At 43.1% G+C, this 18,170-nt stretch overlaps 3 protein-coding genes across 6 annotated transcripts in view; 1 reads left to right on the top strand and 2 right to left on the bottom strand.

The window, feature by feature from the left end:
* LOC118227659 (T-lymphocyte surface antigen Ly-9-like) overlaps positions 1–4,417 on the top strand; it is a 33,952-nt gene extending 29,535 nt beyond the window's left edge. Inside the window, exon 5 of the mRNA XM_035418402.1 lies at positions 3,993–4,417. Within this exon, the coding sequence (XP_035274293.1) occupies positions 3,993–4,084 (92 nt within the window). The 3' untranslated portion in view covers positions 4,085–4,417. The remainder of the gene's footprint in view (positions 1–3,992) is intronic.
* LOC118227655 (T-lymphocyte surface antigen Ly-9-like) overlaps positions 1–18,170 on the bottom strand; it is a 168,526-nt gene that overhangs the window by 125,033 nt on the left and 25,323 nt on the right. The gene's annotated exons all lie outside the window — the stretch shown is intronic.
* Positions 9,586–16,673, bottom strand: LOC118227656 (SLAM family member 6-like). Of its 2 annotated transcripts, XM_035418393.1 has the most exons (5): positions 16,155–16,436; positions 13,665–13,952; positions 12,373–12,636; positions 10,104–10,233; positions 9,586–9,645 (listed from the first exon to the last, which is right to left on the bottom strand). In XM_035418393.1, the coding sequence occupies exons 1-5, from the start codon at positions 16,213–16,215 to the stop codon at positions 9,594–9,596; spliced, it is 795 nt and encodes a 264-aa protein (XP_035274284.1). In that variant the 5' UTR covers positions 16,216–16,436; the 3' UTR covers positions 9,586–9,593. The 2 variants fall into 2 exon arrangements, with proteins under 2 accessions (XP_035274284.1, XP_035274285.1); XM_035418394.1 differs by lacking the exons at positions 9,586–9,645; positions 10,104–10,233 and adding an exon at positions 11,327–11,586 and having other exon boundaries at positions 16,155–16,673.

Genomic DNA, 18,170 nt, shown 5'->3' on the forward strand with positions numbered 1-18,170 from the left:
TTGTGTGAACATATATATCTGTGCATGTCCTACGGTAGTGTGTGTGTGTGTGTGTGTTTTCTTTCTCTGTCTTTTTTTTTTTTGTTTGTTTTTTGCCATTTTCTCCCCAATTTAGTCGTTGTTGACAGGGAGGAACTGGCTATGACACCATGCTGCCCAGGACTCTGAAAGCAACTGATAGATAAAAGACTAAACAATTATTTATGATTTCAAGCTTGTTTAAGACTAAGTGGTCACCATGGTGCTTATTTAGTATTCATGCCATATGACTAGACACAGCCAATCATTTACTTTGTTAAATCTCACTGTATGCTTATGTATTAACCATGTACCATTCAGTTATGGAATTATGTACGTTATTGTTAAGACACGTTTTGCTTATGAAAGCAGGGACCGCCCCTGCTTTCTTCAGTTTGGCCTTATCCACCTTGTTGTGAGTAGATTCTGGACTCTTTCTGCAGAAATAAATCCTATTTTTTATATGATACACCTCGTTGTGCCTGGTTATTCAAAGGAGAGAATTTTCGCTGTCCAACAATTGGCGTCACGAACAGGATTCTCAGTGCAGCCACCAATCAGCAGTGCAGTGGACGGGATTAGCAAAATCCTAAAGTCCTTTATTCCGACAGACTAAAGTCCTTTATAAGGAAGGCAGAAAGTCCTCGGTGGGATGTTTGGGGCAGGACACCTTCAATAGGAAGCTTATTGTGACAGGCAGCAGTCCTTTTCAGGGAGGCAGGATTTACATGTGTTGTTTGTTTTTAGTTTTGTGGGTCCAGGAACAGTCTTGTTTTATATTTTAGAAACATAATTACAATAACTGTGTAATAATGGCGACAGGTGGCTCTCCAGAGCCGTTGAGTATGGTAAGAGAAGTGGCGCGATGGAAGAAGGAAAAATAAACCTATGGATACGGTAATGTTTGAAGAAATAAAGGAGTATGCAGAAAGGCAACAGAGTGTAAATGAGGAAGTTAAAAACGGAGATGAGTAACATGCTTAAAGATGGAAGCGGCAGGATTAAAGATGGAAATGGCAAGTTTAGAGAAAGTAATACATGCACTTTGTTGTACGCTCTGGATAAGAGCGTCTGCCAAATGCCTGTAATGTAATGTAATGTAACATGACCAACTGTGAGCGTGGAGAAAAGTTAAATTATGTTATTTCACGTAAGTCCACACTGCCATTAAACCACAGGACCCTGAAACGCATGTACTTGCCATAAGAGGCACTTAGAATAACCCACCGTCTGTGTACCGTTGTTTTTCAGTGTGATTTTACTAAACAATTCAGACTAAATGTGTTTTTTTTTTTTTTTTTTTTTTAATATATAACCATGAGCTTTGCCCTTATCCTGGTATGTATAAATACCCATAATGCCTCATTTCTCCTACATTGTGTGAGTGTTCCTTTCATCCTTGTGCAATTATACAAAGTTTTCTATGATTGATGCTAAAACAAAAGTTTGTGTTGAAAAAATGCCAATGAACACTGTGTCATTAGCTACGCACTGCTGTGAGAACACTGTCATTAGCTACGCACTGCTGTGAGAACACTCATTAGCTACACACTGCTGTGAGAACACTGTGTCATTAGCTACACACTGCAGGGAGAACACTGTCATTAGCTACACACTGCAGGGAGAACACTCATTAGCTACACACTGCAGTGAGAACACTGTGTCATTAGCTACGCACTGCAGTGAGAGCAGTGTGTCATTAGCTACACACTGCAGTGAGAGCAGTGTGTAATTAGCTACACACTGCAGTGAGAACACTGTCATTAGCTACGCACTGCAGTGAGAGCAGTGTGTCATTAACTACACACTGCAGTGAGAACACTGTCATTAGCTACGCACTGCAGTGAGAACACTGTGTCATTAGCTACACACTGCAGGGAGAACACTGTCATTAGCTACACACTGCAGTGAGAACACTGTCATTAGCTACGCACTGCAGTGAGAGCAGTGTGTCATTAGCTACACACTGCAGTGAGAACACTGTGTCATTAGCTACGCACTGCAGTGAGAGCAGTGTGTCATTAGCTACACACTGCAGTGAGAGCAGTGTGTCATTAGCTACACACTGCAGTGAGAACAGTGTGTCATTAGCTACACACTGCAGTGAGAACACTGTGTCATTAGCTACGCACTGCAGTGAGAATACTCATTAGCTACACACTGGGTTACCACGTGTTTTGTGTTGGTATATGTTTGTTATATCAATAAAATAACAGCATTAGGGCTACTTTGAACCAACTTGAATAGTTTGTTGCTTAACTCAAATAATGTTAAACAAAAAATATGACTACAAATTGATACATTTATGCTATATTTAATTTATCAATGTGTATTTTCCAATTCAAACACATTATAAATCAAATATTGCATTAATGTATCATTGAGTGGCCATACAATCGAATAGCCAAGTACTTTTCTTCGTATATGGGAAGATACGTTTTTGTTGTACTGCTGTATCAACAGCAAGCTCGTGTGACAGACAATGGTAAGTTACAGAGCAACACATTGATGTTATTATCCCCTACAGATAGGATTAATACGTGTTTATGATTTTAAGATGAATATTAACACGTAATTTAGCCTATTTTTAAAATGTTTAATTTCCGCTACCTACAGGAGGGACCCGTGGTAGATCCCCTTTATATACAGAATTCATCAGAGAGAAATGTTCTTTCTCTCAACATGCAAGTTACTTTTCCATTAAGGTGTTCTCCACTTGCCTCTGATTGGTTCAGATGAATCACATGGGGTATCCGGGCAGTGCAGGTCACATTTTATTGCCATGTTGGATTTTCTATTGTTTTCTTTTCAAATCTCTGCTTTGGTGAAACTAGATGCTACAGACACACTGCTCTTTTGTTGGAGGAATGATGTCATAATCGCAATAATGCAGGCTGCCGGTCACATTGGGCAAAAGTTAAATGATGTTCATCTGAGTATTTCACTTGTTACATTATATTTTAGATTTGATTAAATTTATCACAATAATGGATTGTTCCATTATGCTCTGGCCCTATGCTTGTTGCCAAGAGCTTATCATTCAGATTCATATTTGACACATAATTGTTCAGCATGAATACAGTTTTTCAAAGCTGCATTCACTATCTCACTCTGTCCTCACTGCACAGTTCCTGTATCAAAACCCCATGTCAGTGTCACTCGTGATGAATTCCCCTGCACTCTACTGTGTGCTGTGGAGAGAGGGACTGGAGCACCCCTGTCCTGGTACAAGAACGGTGAGGACAAGTCCTATGGTAGCTACCCTGTATGCTGTGCCCCACATCTGGATATGACTCAGACCGTGGAGAGGAGCGGTGCATACACCTGAGAAACGAAGAACTCAGTCAGGAGAGAGACATCAGACCCTCTCACTGTGGGGGCCCACTGCACAGGTGAGCTTACTGCACCTCAGTCACACCTGCACACATCTTTCCATACCTGTGCACACCTGTTTACACCTGCAACTACTATTAAATGAGAGATACTGTTAGACTGTAAAATCCCTATCAGTGATTGTTGTTTTGGGTGGTTGAGTTTAATAATGTGAAAAAAATGTTTGATTGCACCGTTACATCACATGACTTTCTGTCATCATCCTTGTTCAGTGAAATTGAACTTTGACCTCCACGTGTTGTCTGAATGCGGAGGTTTGAAGTGTGATCTTCAGAAGGGGTGTAACCAAAGCCAAATACCCTTTTCAAAGGTTTACAACGAATGTGTTATGAGCAATTTTTTCAATTTGACTCGTGATATAAGGAAAATAAATGAGATGAGCAGTAAGTGAGCACTGAATTGATTAATTAGTTTGTTGAACATAACACATGACACATTAAAATGCATTGAGGAAACAATGGTGGAAGGTAACCCCCTCCCTCACTCTCAATCGGTTTAAGATCAGCCCTAAAAAATGGGTTTTAGAATAACCTGTCCTCACCTGTTCTCACCTGTTCTCACCTGTCCTTACCTGTTCTCAGGTGGAGCTGCGGGTATCTGGCAGACCGAGGGCTCTAAAATGTGGAGCCTGTGCCTGGTGCTGATTGTGATGCTGTGCAGTCGCCTGGTTTGAGGCTGCTGAGTGAGAATGAATTTTGACCTCTGGATGGGCGGGTGGGTATGAGAGTCCCATGTTCACTGTATCCTGCTGCAGCCCCAACAGCTAACCTGCCCCATAAAGACATGCAGCATAACTGCCCCATATAGACATGCAGCATAACTGCCCCAAAAAGACATGCAACATAACTGCCCCATGAAGACATGCAGTATAACTGCCCCATAAAGACATGCAGCATAACTGCCCATAAAGACATGCAGCATAACTGCCCCATAAAGACATGCAGCATAACTGCCCCATAAAGACATGCAGTATAACTGCCCCATAAAGACATGCAGCATAACTGCCCCATAAAGACATGTTCTCTCAGTCCCAGTCATCCTCTGTCTCTGGCTGTTCTCTCAGTCCCAGTCATGAACTGAAACTAATTGTTAATAGTTTTTAATCATGCAGCTTTAATGTCTTCCCCGCTTTATCTAATTGCTGTGCATACCATACCATGAATAAATGTTCCACAATAATGTCTCAATATGTTTAATCTGTCAGATGAACTAATGCTTTTATTTAATGTGATTTATGGAAAATGGTAACTTAAGAAAGAGGCTCCATTTATAATAGATGAATTTACAGTGATAGGTGTGAAGTTTAAATCCACACCAAGACAAATGAGACAAACCTGCACCTCACATATACACACCTGTACAGACCTGGGTTAATACATATAAGGAAACAGCAAGCTGCACTCCAAAGGTGATCTATGATCTGTGGACAAATCAGAGCTGAAACTGCACCCAGATCAGTAAGGCAGGCTTTACTGATCTCCACTCAGAGATGAGCTGAGCTCCAAACTGGCATCCCATGTCCAAGCTGATACAGTCTCAGCCCTACTATTACATTACATTACAGGCATTTAGCAGACGCTCTTATCCAGAGCGACTTACACAACTTTTTACATAGCATTTTACATTGTATCCATTTATACAGCTGGATATATACTGAAGCAATGCAGGTTAAGTACGTTGCTGAAGGGTACAACGGGAATCGAACCTGCGACCTTTTGGTTACAAGCCCAGTTCCTTACCCACTGTGCTACACTCCGTCCTATGAAGCCGCTCAGTGGTGGATTGGGTCCAATCTGGCGGCCCATGTCCCGGGTGCCCGCGGTCTCTGCCCTACTGTCAGAAGCCCTGGGCAGCTGTGTCATTTAGAGCGGGGAGTTTGTCCAAACGCAGCCTTTGAGCATCTCTCTGTTCTAATGATGACGGGAGACAAGGAGGAATAAAATAAGGGAATGGAATGAGCCCCAGATGTCAATTTCACATATTTTAACTCATTTTGCCTTCCATACTAGAAAAACAGGAAGGAAAGAAAGAAAGCAGGTGAAAAATAAGTGATTGGAGTGCACCCAACGTCTGGGCTCCACTTCCTGTTGTAGATGACAGGGGTGTTCTGAACAAGAGACAAACAGGAAATCATTGGGTAGAATCTGTGCTTTATTAAATCATTTTTCGTCTAGAATCACTTGTAAATAAGACACATACATTTACATTTATCCTGTAACATTATTTGTACAAGTTGTAACAGATTTGGGCATTACTATGTGGAATAGTTATTCACCATTGTTTCCCCCTCATTTTCGAATCCAAGCTTTGATTAAAAGCAGCTCTTAGTGCATTTTTTGGAGATAACCTGCTGAGGAGTTTAAGAGAGGAAGTGAGAGTTGTCTCTGAGCGCAGTTTCAGAACCTCACTGCGCTTCCTGTGTTCTGCCAGCGCTGGATTCTGTCCTGCTATCACATGACCTTCCTGTCATGTCACTCAATGGCCTGCGATTGCTTGGATGCACTCTAAATGTGATTCTTTGGCTGTGTTCCTGCTTGGATGCACTCTAAAGGCGATTGGTTGGCTGTGTTCCTGCTTGGATGCACTCTAAAGGCGATTGGTTGGCTGTGTTCCTGCTTGGTTGCACTCTAAAGGCGATTGGTTGGCTGTGTTCCTGCTTGGTTGCACTCTAAAGGTGATTGGTTGGCTGTGTTCCTGCTATTTCCGAACAGCCTGTGTCTAATCTTAGAGCTAAGAGCTGAATCAAACGGAGACTGCTCTTTCTGATCAGATCAGAAAGCCGATGGAGCAAGCCCTGTGCGTTTACAGCCAAATTCCCAATATTTGATCACCACCTGCCACCTTGTGGCCATTGCTGATACTACATGACACAATCTCTGATCCCGCTGTTGAAGCTGAGATGATAATTCTGTCAGGACCACTGTCATCAAGTAGAACTTTATTGACAATAAAGGCAATACAGTCATGTTTGGCGGTATGGCTCGGTTCTGGAGCTCTCCCGCCAACCACGCAGCCCGCGTGGATAAGGCCGGGAGGCCAGCAGCCAAACCCCCCCTAGAGGGGTACACACAGAACAGATCCAGCAGCAAAGCACTTTTTAACACATATGAATGGAGCAAATGCAATTTCTTAACACATAAGGATGGAGCAATACAACTTCTTAACACATAGGAATGGAGAATGCAAACTCTTGACGCATGGGGATGGAGCTGGGGTGGTGGAGGGGATTTACGAAGCAATGTGCAGCGCTTGCATGCAGGAGGAGCAGCCGAATGAGTAGAGGGAGGCTGTTTAAGTAGACCGCCCTGTTAGTGAATGCACTGTGATAGGCGAACATCACTCAGCTGAGCCATCAGCTGATTCGGCCGGAGCGCTTGACTCTCATGACCTGCCAGAACTACGCGATGCTCCATTATTGAAATACTCTGTAAGCATGTGCTTCTGTGTCAGGCACCTTCCTCACATGCAGGCTGTACCACACACTCCCAGCTCTCTGTCAGGCTGTTCCACACACTCCCAGCTCTCTGTGCAGGCTGTTCCACACACTCTCTCTGTCTCACTGTCAGGCTGTACAGGCTGTTCCACACACCCCCAGCTCTCTGTCAAGCTGTTCCACACACTCCCAGCTCTCTGTGCAGGCTGTTCCACACACTCTCTCTGTCTCACTGTCAGGCTGTACAGGCTGTTCCACACACCCCCAGCTCTCTGTCAAGCTGTTCCACACACTCCCAGTTCTCTGACAGGCTGTTCCACACACCCCCAGCTCTCTGTCAAGCTGTTCCACACACTCCCAGCTCTCAGCTACACACGGGGCCAAGCACAGGGCCAAGCACAGGGACACATTCAGGGTCACACACAGGGCCACACACAGGGCCAGCGTACAGTATGCAGTGTGCTATATTTAAAGCTCCCTCCGCTGTTATGGGCACTCACTTAGGACACCAGCTTCTGGAACAATCTCTGCATATCATCACTGGAACGACTGATCAATCAGAGTTCAGTTAAATCATTCAGCCACATACCAATCGCTTTAAGATAACGCTTTGTTCTCTGTGTTTGGGTCTATTTAATATCTAGCATGCGACTAAGGTCACATGACTCACAGTCAAGATTAGTGATTGGTGATTAGCATATGGACTGACATATAGTGCCCTCCAAAAGGATGGCAACAGTAGAATTAAATTTGTTATTAAGCTTTTCTATAATGTTCTCCTGCTGTATGTGTGTGTTAATGTTCTATCTCTGTTTGTGTGTGGTAATATTCTACTTCTGTATGTGTGTGTTAATGTTCTCCCCCTGTGTGTGTGTTAATCTTTTCTTTATGTATGATTGGGTTAATATTCTCCCTCTGTATGTGTGTGTTAATGTTTTACTTCTGTATGCCTGTGTTAATGTTCTCCTGCTGTATGCCTGTGTTAATGTTCTACCTCTGTATGTGTGTGTTAAATTTCTCCCTCTATATGTGTATCCTAATGTTCTACTTGTTTATGTGTGTATTAATGTGCTACTTCTCTACTGGTCGCCGGAGAGCGACATAATCATTGGCTGCTGTTTCCTCCATGGGTCACCAGAGGGCGACGTCATCATATTTTGTGTTCTTTTGACTTACTGATTTCACCTGTGTTGATTTGTGATTCTTTGCACCTGTGTTCTTCCCTATATTAGTTCTCCCTTCGGTTGTGTTCATTGCTTAGTCTTGAGTTTGCCTGCCTCTGTGTAAGTCTCGAGTAAAAATCTGGATTGCCGGAAATGAAGCCTGCATCAAAACTTTTCTTTGGAAAAGTCCACTTTGTTTGTCAAGCCTGCTCTTGTTCTCTGCTCTTGATTCTACGCTCCTAGTCAAGTGGGTTGGTGATTAGTACACAGGACTCCCAACCAAGAGACCTGGGTTCAAGCTTCTGTCAGGGAACCATCCGTAACAACTTCTTTATGTGTGTGTTAATCTCCCTCTGTACGTATGTATTAATCTTCTCCTGCAGTATGTGTGTGTTAATGTTCTCTCGTTGTATGTGTGTGTTTATGTTCCCCCCTTGTCTGTGTGTGTTAATGTTCTCTTGCTGTTTGTTTGTGTTAGCAGTGTACCACAGTGGGAAAGGAACTGGGCTTGTTACCAAAGGACACTGTCGTTGTACCCTTGTGCAAGGTACTTAACCTGCATTGCTTCAGAATAGATCAAGCTGTATAAATGGATACATTTATAACAACTGGATAGGAGCGTCTGCTAAATCTGTGTAATGCAATGTTAATGTTCTCCCCCTGTATGTGTGTGTTAATATTCTGCCTCGGTGGGTCATTAGCTATGCAGTAGTCTGTTTGCTCCAGCTGCGCATGAAAGGCACTCCTGACACAGTGACTGTGCAGCTCAGGTGCCGAACTGCAGGGTGAAAACAGTTAAAAATAACCACTCAGTAACGCAGAGTACCGGAAAGCTCTGTCTGGAAGCTGTTCCTCTTTCCTGCTGAACAACACAGCGAGAAGCAGCCAAGGAGAAAAATGTAAAATAAAATATGCAGGATAAAAGGTGTCAGTATGTTACCATTTAATCCTTTAAGTACAGAAGTTTTACATTTAACAAAACATTTACATTTTCCCCAAATAAATAGAAGCTTTCGGTGAAAGCACTGCAGGTTTGTTTGTTTTGTTTGCAGAAAGATCATGCCCTTGTATATTTGGCTGGATCATCACTCACTACATTCTACATTACAGTCAGCTGCCATACTGTGTACAATACACAGGTACTCATAATTCATAGCAAATTTTTAAAGTTAAATGGAAAATTGGCATTCATGTGTGTATGTATGTGTTTGTGTGTGTGTGTGCGAGCGTGTGTGAGTGTGTGTGCATGCGTGCCTGTGTGTGTGTGTGTGCATGCGTGCCTGTGTGTGAGTGCGCGCGCATGCATGTGTGTGTGCGCGTGTGCCTATGTATGTGTGTGTGTGTGTGCCTGTGTATGTATATGTGTGTGTATGTGTGTGTGTGCCTGTGTGCCTGTGTGTGTGCGCGCGTGCATGCATGTGTGTGCCTATGTATGTAAATGTGTGTGTGTGTGTGCGTGTGTCTACAGTGATGTGTCTGCCTCCTGATATCTCCTCCTGCCTCTTTTCTCAGTGCTGCAAACAATGTGGCAAACCATTTCTGATTGACTTGTGAGTTATGAAGGTCACTGCATGTGTATTTTTGTGTTACAGCTCTGTAACTGTCTCAGAAGATCTTCTTCGTCTTCTCCTCTCAGTGCTGCAACCAATGAGGGAAACATGGTCAGAGAAGGAACATAATACTGCTGGTATAAGAACACTGATGCTGCTGGTATATGAACATTAATGCTGCTGGTATAAGAACATTAATGCTGCTGGTATAAGAACATTAATGCTGCTGGTATAAGAACATTAATGCTGCTGGTATAAGAACATTAATACTGCTGGTATAAGAACATTAATGCTGCTGGTATAAGAACATTAATGCTGCTGGTATAAGAACATTAATACTGCTGGTATATGAGTAAAAATAATGCTGGTATAAGAACATTAATACTGCTGGTATATGAATATAAATAATGCTGGTATAAGAACATTAATACTACTGGTATAAGAACATTAATACTACTGGTATATGAGTATAAATAATGCTGGTATAAGAACATTATTACTGCTGGTATAAGACAGGAAGTCTGTAACAGTGACAGGTGCGGTTACCTGGGCAAAGTAAGAATTCTTCCTTTTCTGTACTGATGGATTAAAAGACCGACAGCCAGGGTCACCAACACAAACTCCACCAGCCTCAACACAAACATTATATACAGCAGAGCATCATGGGAACCATGACCTAGAGAGAGAGAAAGAGAAAGAGAGGGAGAGGGAGAGAGAGGGAGGGAGAGAGAGAGAGAGAGAGAGTGTCACACCTCCTTACAGTGTCTTTATCTCCTCCCTACAGACTGCTGCTCCTTACCCTCTGACACCCACACACACAGCATCACTGACACAGAGCATAACTGACACACACACAGCATCACTGACACAGAGTATCACTGCCACACACACACACAGCATCACTGACACAGATCATAACTGACACACACACAGCATCACTGACACAGAGCACAACTGACACACAGAGCATCACTGACACACACACAAACAGCCTCACTGACACACAGCACAGCATCAATGACACACTAAACTGCACCACCAACACATATACTGTATCATTACTGACACAAGGCACAGCATCACTGACACAGAATCACTGACACACAGCACAGTATCATTTACACACAGCACCAATGACACACAGAACAGCATCACTTACACACAGCACCAATGACAAACAGAACAGCATCACTTACACACAGCACCACTGTGGGGCGACATAGCTCAGGAGCTAAGACCGATTGTCTGGCAGTTGGAGGGTTGCCGGTTCAAACCCCGCCCTGGGCGTGTCGAAGTGTCCTTGAGCAAGACACCTGACCCCTAACTGCTCTGGTGAATGAGAGGCATCAATTGTAAAGCGCTTTGGATAAAAGCGCTATATAAATGCAGTCCATTTACCACTGACATACAGTACAGCATCACTTACACACATGGCATGGCATCTATTTTCTGAAGTGCACAGGTCTATTTTCCAACAAAACACCCCCACAACAAGATGCTGCCACCCCCATGCTTCACAGTTGGGATGGTGTTCTTCGGATTAAAAGCCTCATCCTTTTTCCTCCATACACAGCGCTGATCATTATGGCCAGACAGTTCCATTTTTGTTTCATCTGACCAGAGAACACTCCTCCAAAAGGCTGGGTCTTTGTCCTGGTGATCACCTGAAAACTTCATTCTGGCTTTTTTATGCCGGTCTTGGAGTAGGGGCTTCTTCCTTGCGTGACAGCCTTTCAGGCCATGGTGATCTAGGAATCTCTTAATGGTGGATGTAGATACTTTAGTACCTGATGCCTCCAACTCCTTCGCCAGTTCCTTTGTTGTTGTCTTGGGGTTCAGTTGAACCTTTCAGACAAAAGTTAGTTCAGCCTTGGGAGATAATTTGTACCTCCTTCCTGAATGACGCAGTGTCTTTGTGGTCCCAAGATTTTTATATTTGCATACAATTGTTTATTCAGATGCTTATGGTACCTTCAGTTGTTTGGAACTGGACTTTTTCTGAGGTCCTGGCTGAGTTGCTTGGATTTTCCTATGGTATCAAGAGCAAAAAGGCAGTGGCTCTAAAGGTAGGCCCTTAAATACAGATACAGGTGCCAATTAACTCCCAATTAATTCCTAATTATGTCTACTGGGTAATCAAAAGCTTCTGAAAATCATTACATCAATTTCTGGAATCTTCCATACCGTTTAAAGAGACAGTCAATTTGGTGTATGTAATCTTTTGACCCACTGGAATTCTGATATAGTGAATTAAAGCTGAAATAAATCTGTCTCTAATTGATTGATTTAAAATGACCTCTGATGTGAGCAAAGTAGATGCATTAATTGACTTGCCAAAAGAAATGTATGGTGACATGAAATGTGTGGAGTTGTGAAAAACTGAGTTTGAATATCTTTAGCCTGCGTGTATGTAAACTTTTGGCCTCAACTGTACAGCACAGCATCACTGACACACAGCACCACGGACACACAAAGCACAGTATAACTGACACACAGCATCACTGACAAACAGCACAGTATAACTGACACACAGCATCACTGACACACAGCACAGTATAACTGACACACAGCATCACTGACACACAGCACAGTATAACTGACACAGTACAGACACACACACACACACACACACACAAGCATAAACACAAACACACATAAACACACACACCCACATGCATACATGTTCAGAATCGGAAATAAAAATATGCCTTACTTTCTAAATCAGAGGCTGTAGAGTTGGATCATAACCAAACCATAACAGACATTCTCACAGCGCAGATAAACAGTTAAATACAGAAACTTCACAGTTTCTCACCAAAGCAGTGCTCTTCAGGTCTGACTGTGACAGTCTTATTACTGACAGGGTTTGTTGCCACGCAGCTGTAGGGGGCGCTGTTCGTTTCTATCTCCAGAGGGACGGACAGGGGGGAGCTGAAATTAGGGCTGCTGGTGTGGGACAGTGTCTGCCCCTCTCTGTGCCAGGACAGGGTGACCCCTCTCCCATTCTCCACAGAGCACAGCACACTGCAGCTGGGTTTCATCTTGTTCCTGCTGGACACCAGTGGTCTGGGTACTGGATCTGTGGAGAGATATAACAGCAGGGAGGGACTTCAACACTGACCAGTAACATTGACCTCTAACTCCACTCTGTGTGTGAGCCTTCAACACTGACCCCTAACTCCACTCTGTCTGTGAGCCTTCAACACTGACCGATAACACTGACCCCTAACTCCACTCTGTGTGTAAGCCTTCAACACTGACCAGTAACACTGACCCCTAACTCCACTCTGTGTGTGAGCCTTCAACACTAACCAGTAACACTGACCCCTAACTCCACTCTGTGTGTGAGCCTTCAACACTAACCAGTAACACTGACCCCTAACTCCACTCTGTCTGTGAGCATTCAACACTGACCCCTAACTCCACTATGTGTATGAGCCTTCAACACTGACCCCTAACTCCACTCTGTGTGAGCCGTCAACACTGACCCCAAACTCTACTCTGTGTGTGAGCCTTCAACACTGACCAGTAACACTGACCCCTAACTCCACTCTGTGTGTGAGCCTTCAACACTGACCAGTAACACTGACCCCTAACTCCACTGTGTGTGAGCCTTCAACACTGACCAGTAACACTGACCCCTAACTCCACTCTGTGTGTGAGTCTTCAACACTGACCCCTAACTCCACTCTGTGTGTGAGCCTTCAACACTGACGAGTAACACTGACCCCTAACTCCACTCTGTGTGTGAGCCTTCAACACTGACCCCTAACTCCACTCTGTGTGTGAGCCTTCAACACTGACGAGTAACACTGACCCCTAACTCCACTCTGTGTGTGAGCCTTCAACACTGACCCCTAACTCCACTCTGTGTGTGAGCCTTCAACACTGACCAGTAACACTGACCCCTAACTCCACTCTGTGTGTGAGCCTTTGACACTCCCTCCAGAGATGGGCTCCTGTTGTCTCTGCCTGGTTTTCATGTCAGAGACTCAACATGCACATACATTACATTTCATTTATTTGGCAGACGTACAATAAGTAAGGGTCAATCACATCACACAGCTGCCTCAGCACAGTTCAGCAGTACCAGGCGGAGACACCCACCCCACACAACCAGCTGGTAGTTGTCGGTTTTGCCATCCTTGTGCTGTACCCCGTACTCTCCAGAGTCCCCCCTCCTCAGGTCAGTCAGGGAGAAGAGTCCAGTGCTGTTGTTCCACTGCAGCCGGGTGCCATAGCGGTCATCGGTGGGCTCGATCTCACCGGCCACTGTTGCAATTTCACTCTTATTTTTGAAAATGAAGCCAATCTCCTTCACCACTGAGGGGAAAGTGATCGTCTGTCCCAAAATGCCGTTCAGGATTTTCGATTGGACAGAGGTGACGCACACATCTGGAGAGAGAGGACAGAGGGAGAGAGTGGGAGGGAGAGAAACCGAAGAAAAGATGGAGGGAAAGAGAGAAAGAGTGGGAGACAGAAGAGAGGAAGAGAAAGTGAGGAAAAGAGAGAGAGAGTGGGAGGGAAAGAGATACACAGGAAAGAGGGAGGAGAGATGGAAGGAGGGAAACAGGAATGGGAGAAGAGGCAGCTGTAGTTTATCTTCGCTGTTGGTCTGTTTAACAGCTCAAATGGTAAATGGACTGTATTTATATAGCGCTTTTATCCAAAGTGCTTTACAATTGATGCCTCTCATTCACCAAAGCAGTTAGGGGTTAGGTGTCTTGCTCAGGGACACTTCGACACGCCCAGGGCGGGGATCGAACTGGCAATCCTCTGACTGCCAGACAACCACACTTACTTCCTGAGCTATGTCGCCCCCTCATAGCTAAGTCACACAAAAGATGCAAAGCAGTTTGTGTTGTTAGGAGATGGGTCTGTTGTTATGGAAATGTTCTGCATATTTATGATTTTTTTTTAAACAAATGAACCAAACATCAGACCTGGTTAAGATATACATTTCAAAATGCACCTGGTACATGTTACTAACCAAACAGACCTCCCTCCCTAACAAGCATATAACAGTATAACTCCTCCTCTGTAATTGGTAGCTCACCGTATGTCTTTGTGCCACACATTATAAAGCTCACAGTATGTAACAGTATAACAGTCCCAGCTGCACTCTAACAGGTTTATAACAGTGTAACAGTCCTCTCTGCAATCAAACAGGTATATAACCAGGGGTTAAATTGGGGGTGGATGTGGGTGTCCACCCACCTTTGGTAAATAAATAAATAATTTTGAATAAGTTTTACAAATAACTCTGACAATCCAGTCCATTTTTTGTAGCTCCAGTCCACGTGTTCCCTCTAGCCATTTACTCGTTCAACCAATCAAAAATTCGAAGAAAAAAAAACTCAGGAACAGTTGTTTATATAGACAGCACAGAAAGAAAAATATCATTGATTGTCTTCATTGTTTGGAAGTGGACACGGTAGGTAATTTCATTAACATGTCATTTCATCTATGCAACATTTTAAAGAAAGATGAATAAACAGCCCCCACGAACGCCAGCTATTATTAACAGTAAATTTTGATTGCTTGACCAAAATCAGCTGGTTGCTGGATTGAATATTTCCCACATACAATCTGGCGACTGGTGAGCTGAAAATTGGTGGGGCGCAAAACTTTCCTTTAAACTAATCATTGATCTCAACCTGTTTTCATTAGTAATTTTCCTTTATTATCAAGCATGCCAACGATTGGACTAATCAAATGGCAAGTGGCCTAACACACAGCGTCTTCAAGGGTAAATCATAAATTCAATTTGTCCGTTAAAAATTTTTTTAATCACCAAGTAGTCTACAATTAACAAACAAAATACACCAGTCTGTTATCTACCGTGTTACCTTTCAGAATAACCAGCAAAAAACAAAACGTGCACTTCAATTCTGTTTACAATCTACGCATTGCATATATTTGCCATGAATAGGAGTGCAGAGAAAGAAGTGCATGTATCCACAAATAATGTTGATTAAAAATGTGCACAATTTCGTACTGCAAATTAAAATAAATGTAGGCTATAAGGCCAAGGCTACTTGCTAAAACTGCCTATTTGGGGAGAGCTGGCTATATATGATAGTATTGAGTAGCCTATTTTGTGGATTAATTGCATTGATACTCAAGGAAAATCAGGAGAAGATTATGCTACTGCTTAGAGATTAAAACAGATTTTTCTAAATCATTTAATCTCCCTAACACAATGCGAAGAAGCTGTGTGTCACTTTCCAATTGATTAGGCAGATAGTTTGCATGCTTGTTAATCATTGAAAATTAAATAAAACTGTTTGAGATCAATGATTAGTTTAACGGAAAGTTTCAGCTCGCCAGTCGCCGCTTATTTTGTTTCAGTTCGACAGTTTAAGAAAGATGGATAAAGGAGGAAGAAAGGGAGGACAAAAGAGGATGACCGATTATTTTCGTGGGTAAAAAAAATTCTCAGCATTAATGACACTCAATAGACTTGAATTATTTTATGTAAAAGCTTGCATCAATAGTATACATTCCTTTTAAAACATCGATTTCCTTAATTAAAATTATGTGCACAATACATTAAAGATACAACTATTTTAGGCTGAGACATTCATTGGTTTGTACCTTTTTTCACCCACCTCCCACCGGATCTCAGGGTCCAGCCACCTCCCAAATCCCAATTCATTTTAACCCCTGTATATAACAGTATAACAGGGCCCTACCTGCAATCAAACAGGTATATAACAGTATAGCAGAGTCCTACCTGCAATCAAACAGGTATATAACAGTATAGCAGAGTCCTACCTGCACTCTATCAGGTATATAACAGTATAGCAGAGTCATACCTGCACTCTAACAGGTATATAACAGTATAGTAAAGTCCTACCTGAACTCAAACAGGTATATAACAGTATAACAGAGTCCTACCTGCACTCTGACAGGTATATAACAGTATAGCAGAGTCATACCTGCACTCTAACAGGTATATAACAGTATAGTAGAGTCCTACCTGAACTCAAACAGGTATATAACAGTATAACAGAGTCCTACCTGCACTCTGACAGGTATATAACAGTATAAAAGGGTCCTACCTGAACTCAAACAGGTATATAACAGTATAACAGAGTCCTACCTGCACTCTGACAGGTATATAACAGTATAAAAGGGTCCTACCTGAACTCAAACAGGTATATAACAGTATAACAGGGTCCTACCTGCAATCAAACAGGTATATAACAGAATAACGGCTGCTCTCATGTTGCTCTGAAATAAGGGTTTCACTGGCCGAAACTGCAGCTTGGACTTCCTGAATCTAAACTGCTTTCTTAGACCCCACCCTACCACATCACACCACAAACTCACACTTATGCAGGCACACACACACACGCACATGCACACACATGTACAGACACACACACATGCACACACGCACACACACAGACACACACACGCACACACACATTTTTTCCCACAGATCATAAGGGAAAGCTCTATGATTTGCAAATATTTAGTAAGATTCTGAATTTACCCAATAAAAATTTGCCCAAATTGCGTGAGTGAAGGCTTGTAGATTTGATTCTGTCTTGTGCTGCTGCATGTACCACTGGTCAAGGTGGAGCTCACTGCAGTCAAACGCCCCTGCAGGGTAAATGCCCCTTGTGTACAATGGACATTTCCCATGGTACGTGCGTGAGCTAAGAAACACCTGTTAATACTGACAAAGCGCCGTTAGCCTGTTGCGGTTAAAGACCCCAGTGCTGCAAGCCTACACCACAGGCGGCGGGACGCTACAAAGGAACAGCCCTGTAGAGAACACAGCTCCCCATCTTCTACAGTTAGTGTGAAACGGGTTTCAGCGTGCAGTCTTATCAGGGAAACACGTGGTGTCAGCGGCCAGCCAAAATAAGCTGACACGACAGACCGAGTCTTTAACGCCGGGTCATTGGTCTCCACATTGATAAGACAAACCGGAAACCACGCGGAGAACCACAATCGTTTATATGCACAGTTCAACGACCGATGTTATCCACCTAATTCAGATCTTTTAATTCTATTTTTTGGGAAACCATATTAATTTTCGTATTTAATTTGCGCCCACTAAAGTGAACAATATTGTTTGTACATTTTAACCAACCAAACACGACACGTCACAATTACTTGAAGTTACTGTCTGCGGCAAATTCATTTTAACGACGCCTTCAAGTAAACTTGGTGTTGTTGTCGGGGTCGTGCTAGGACAGGCAGTGGAGTGACAACCGCAAGATCGAGAAACCACAGTGAGTCAGAACTTCTGCTGAATTTTCGCTGAAGTCGGTAAAATGCTCCTTTCACCCCAGACCTACTTTCCCTCATTTTAGTGTGTTGGTAATGAGAGCCTGACCGGTATGCTAATGCTGTAAAAATAAAAGTAATAGAAAAACTGATTTTTACAAAATATCGCTGAAAATTACAGTTTAAACCAGCCTAAACAGCCTGGGTTTTACTCAGTGTTATTCAGCTAACTCGGTAATCATGCTTCGCGAAATATGCCCCAACTTTAACCAGTCACAGGCCGGTTAAAACCAGCTAGAAGTGACGAACACTCATCTTAACCATCTTGAACCAGTTCAGAATCCCACAAGCCGCGCCTTTTCATTTCCA

The sequence above is a fragment of the Anguilla anguilla genome, chromosome 5, assembly GCF_013347855.1.
Source record: "Anguilla anguilla isolate fAngAng1 chromosome 5, fAngAng1.pri, whole genome shotgun sequence".
NCBI lineage: Eukaryota > Metazoa > Chordata > Actinopteri > Anguilliformes > Anguillidae > Anguilla > Anguilla anguilla.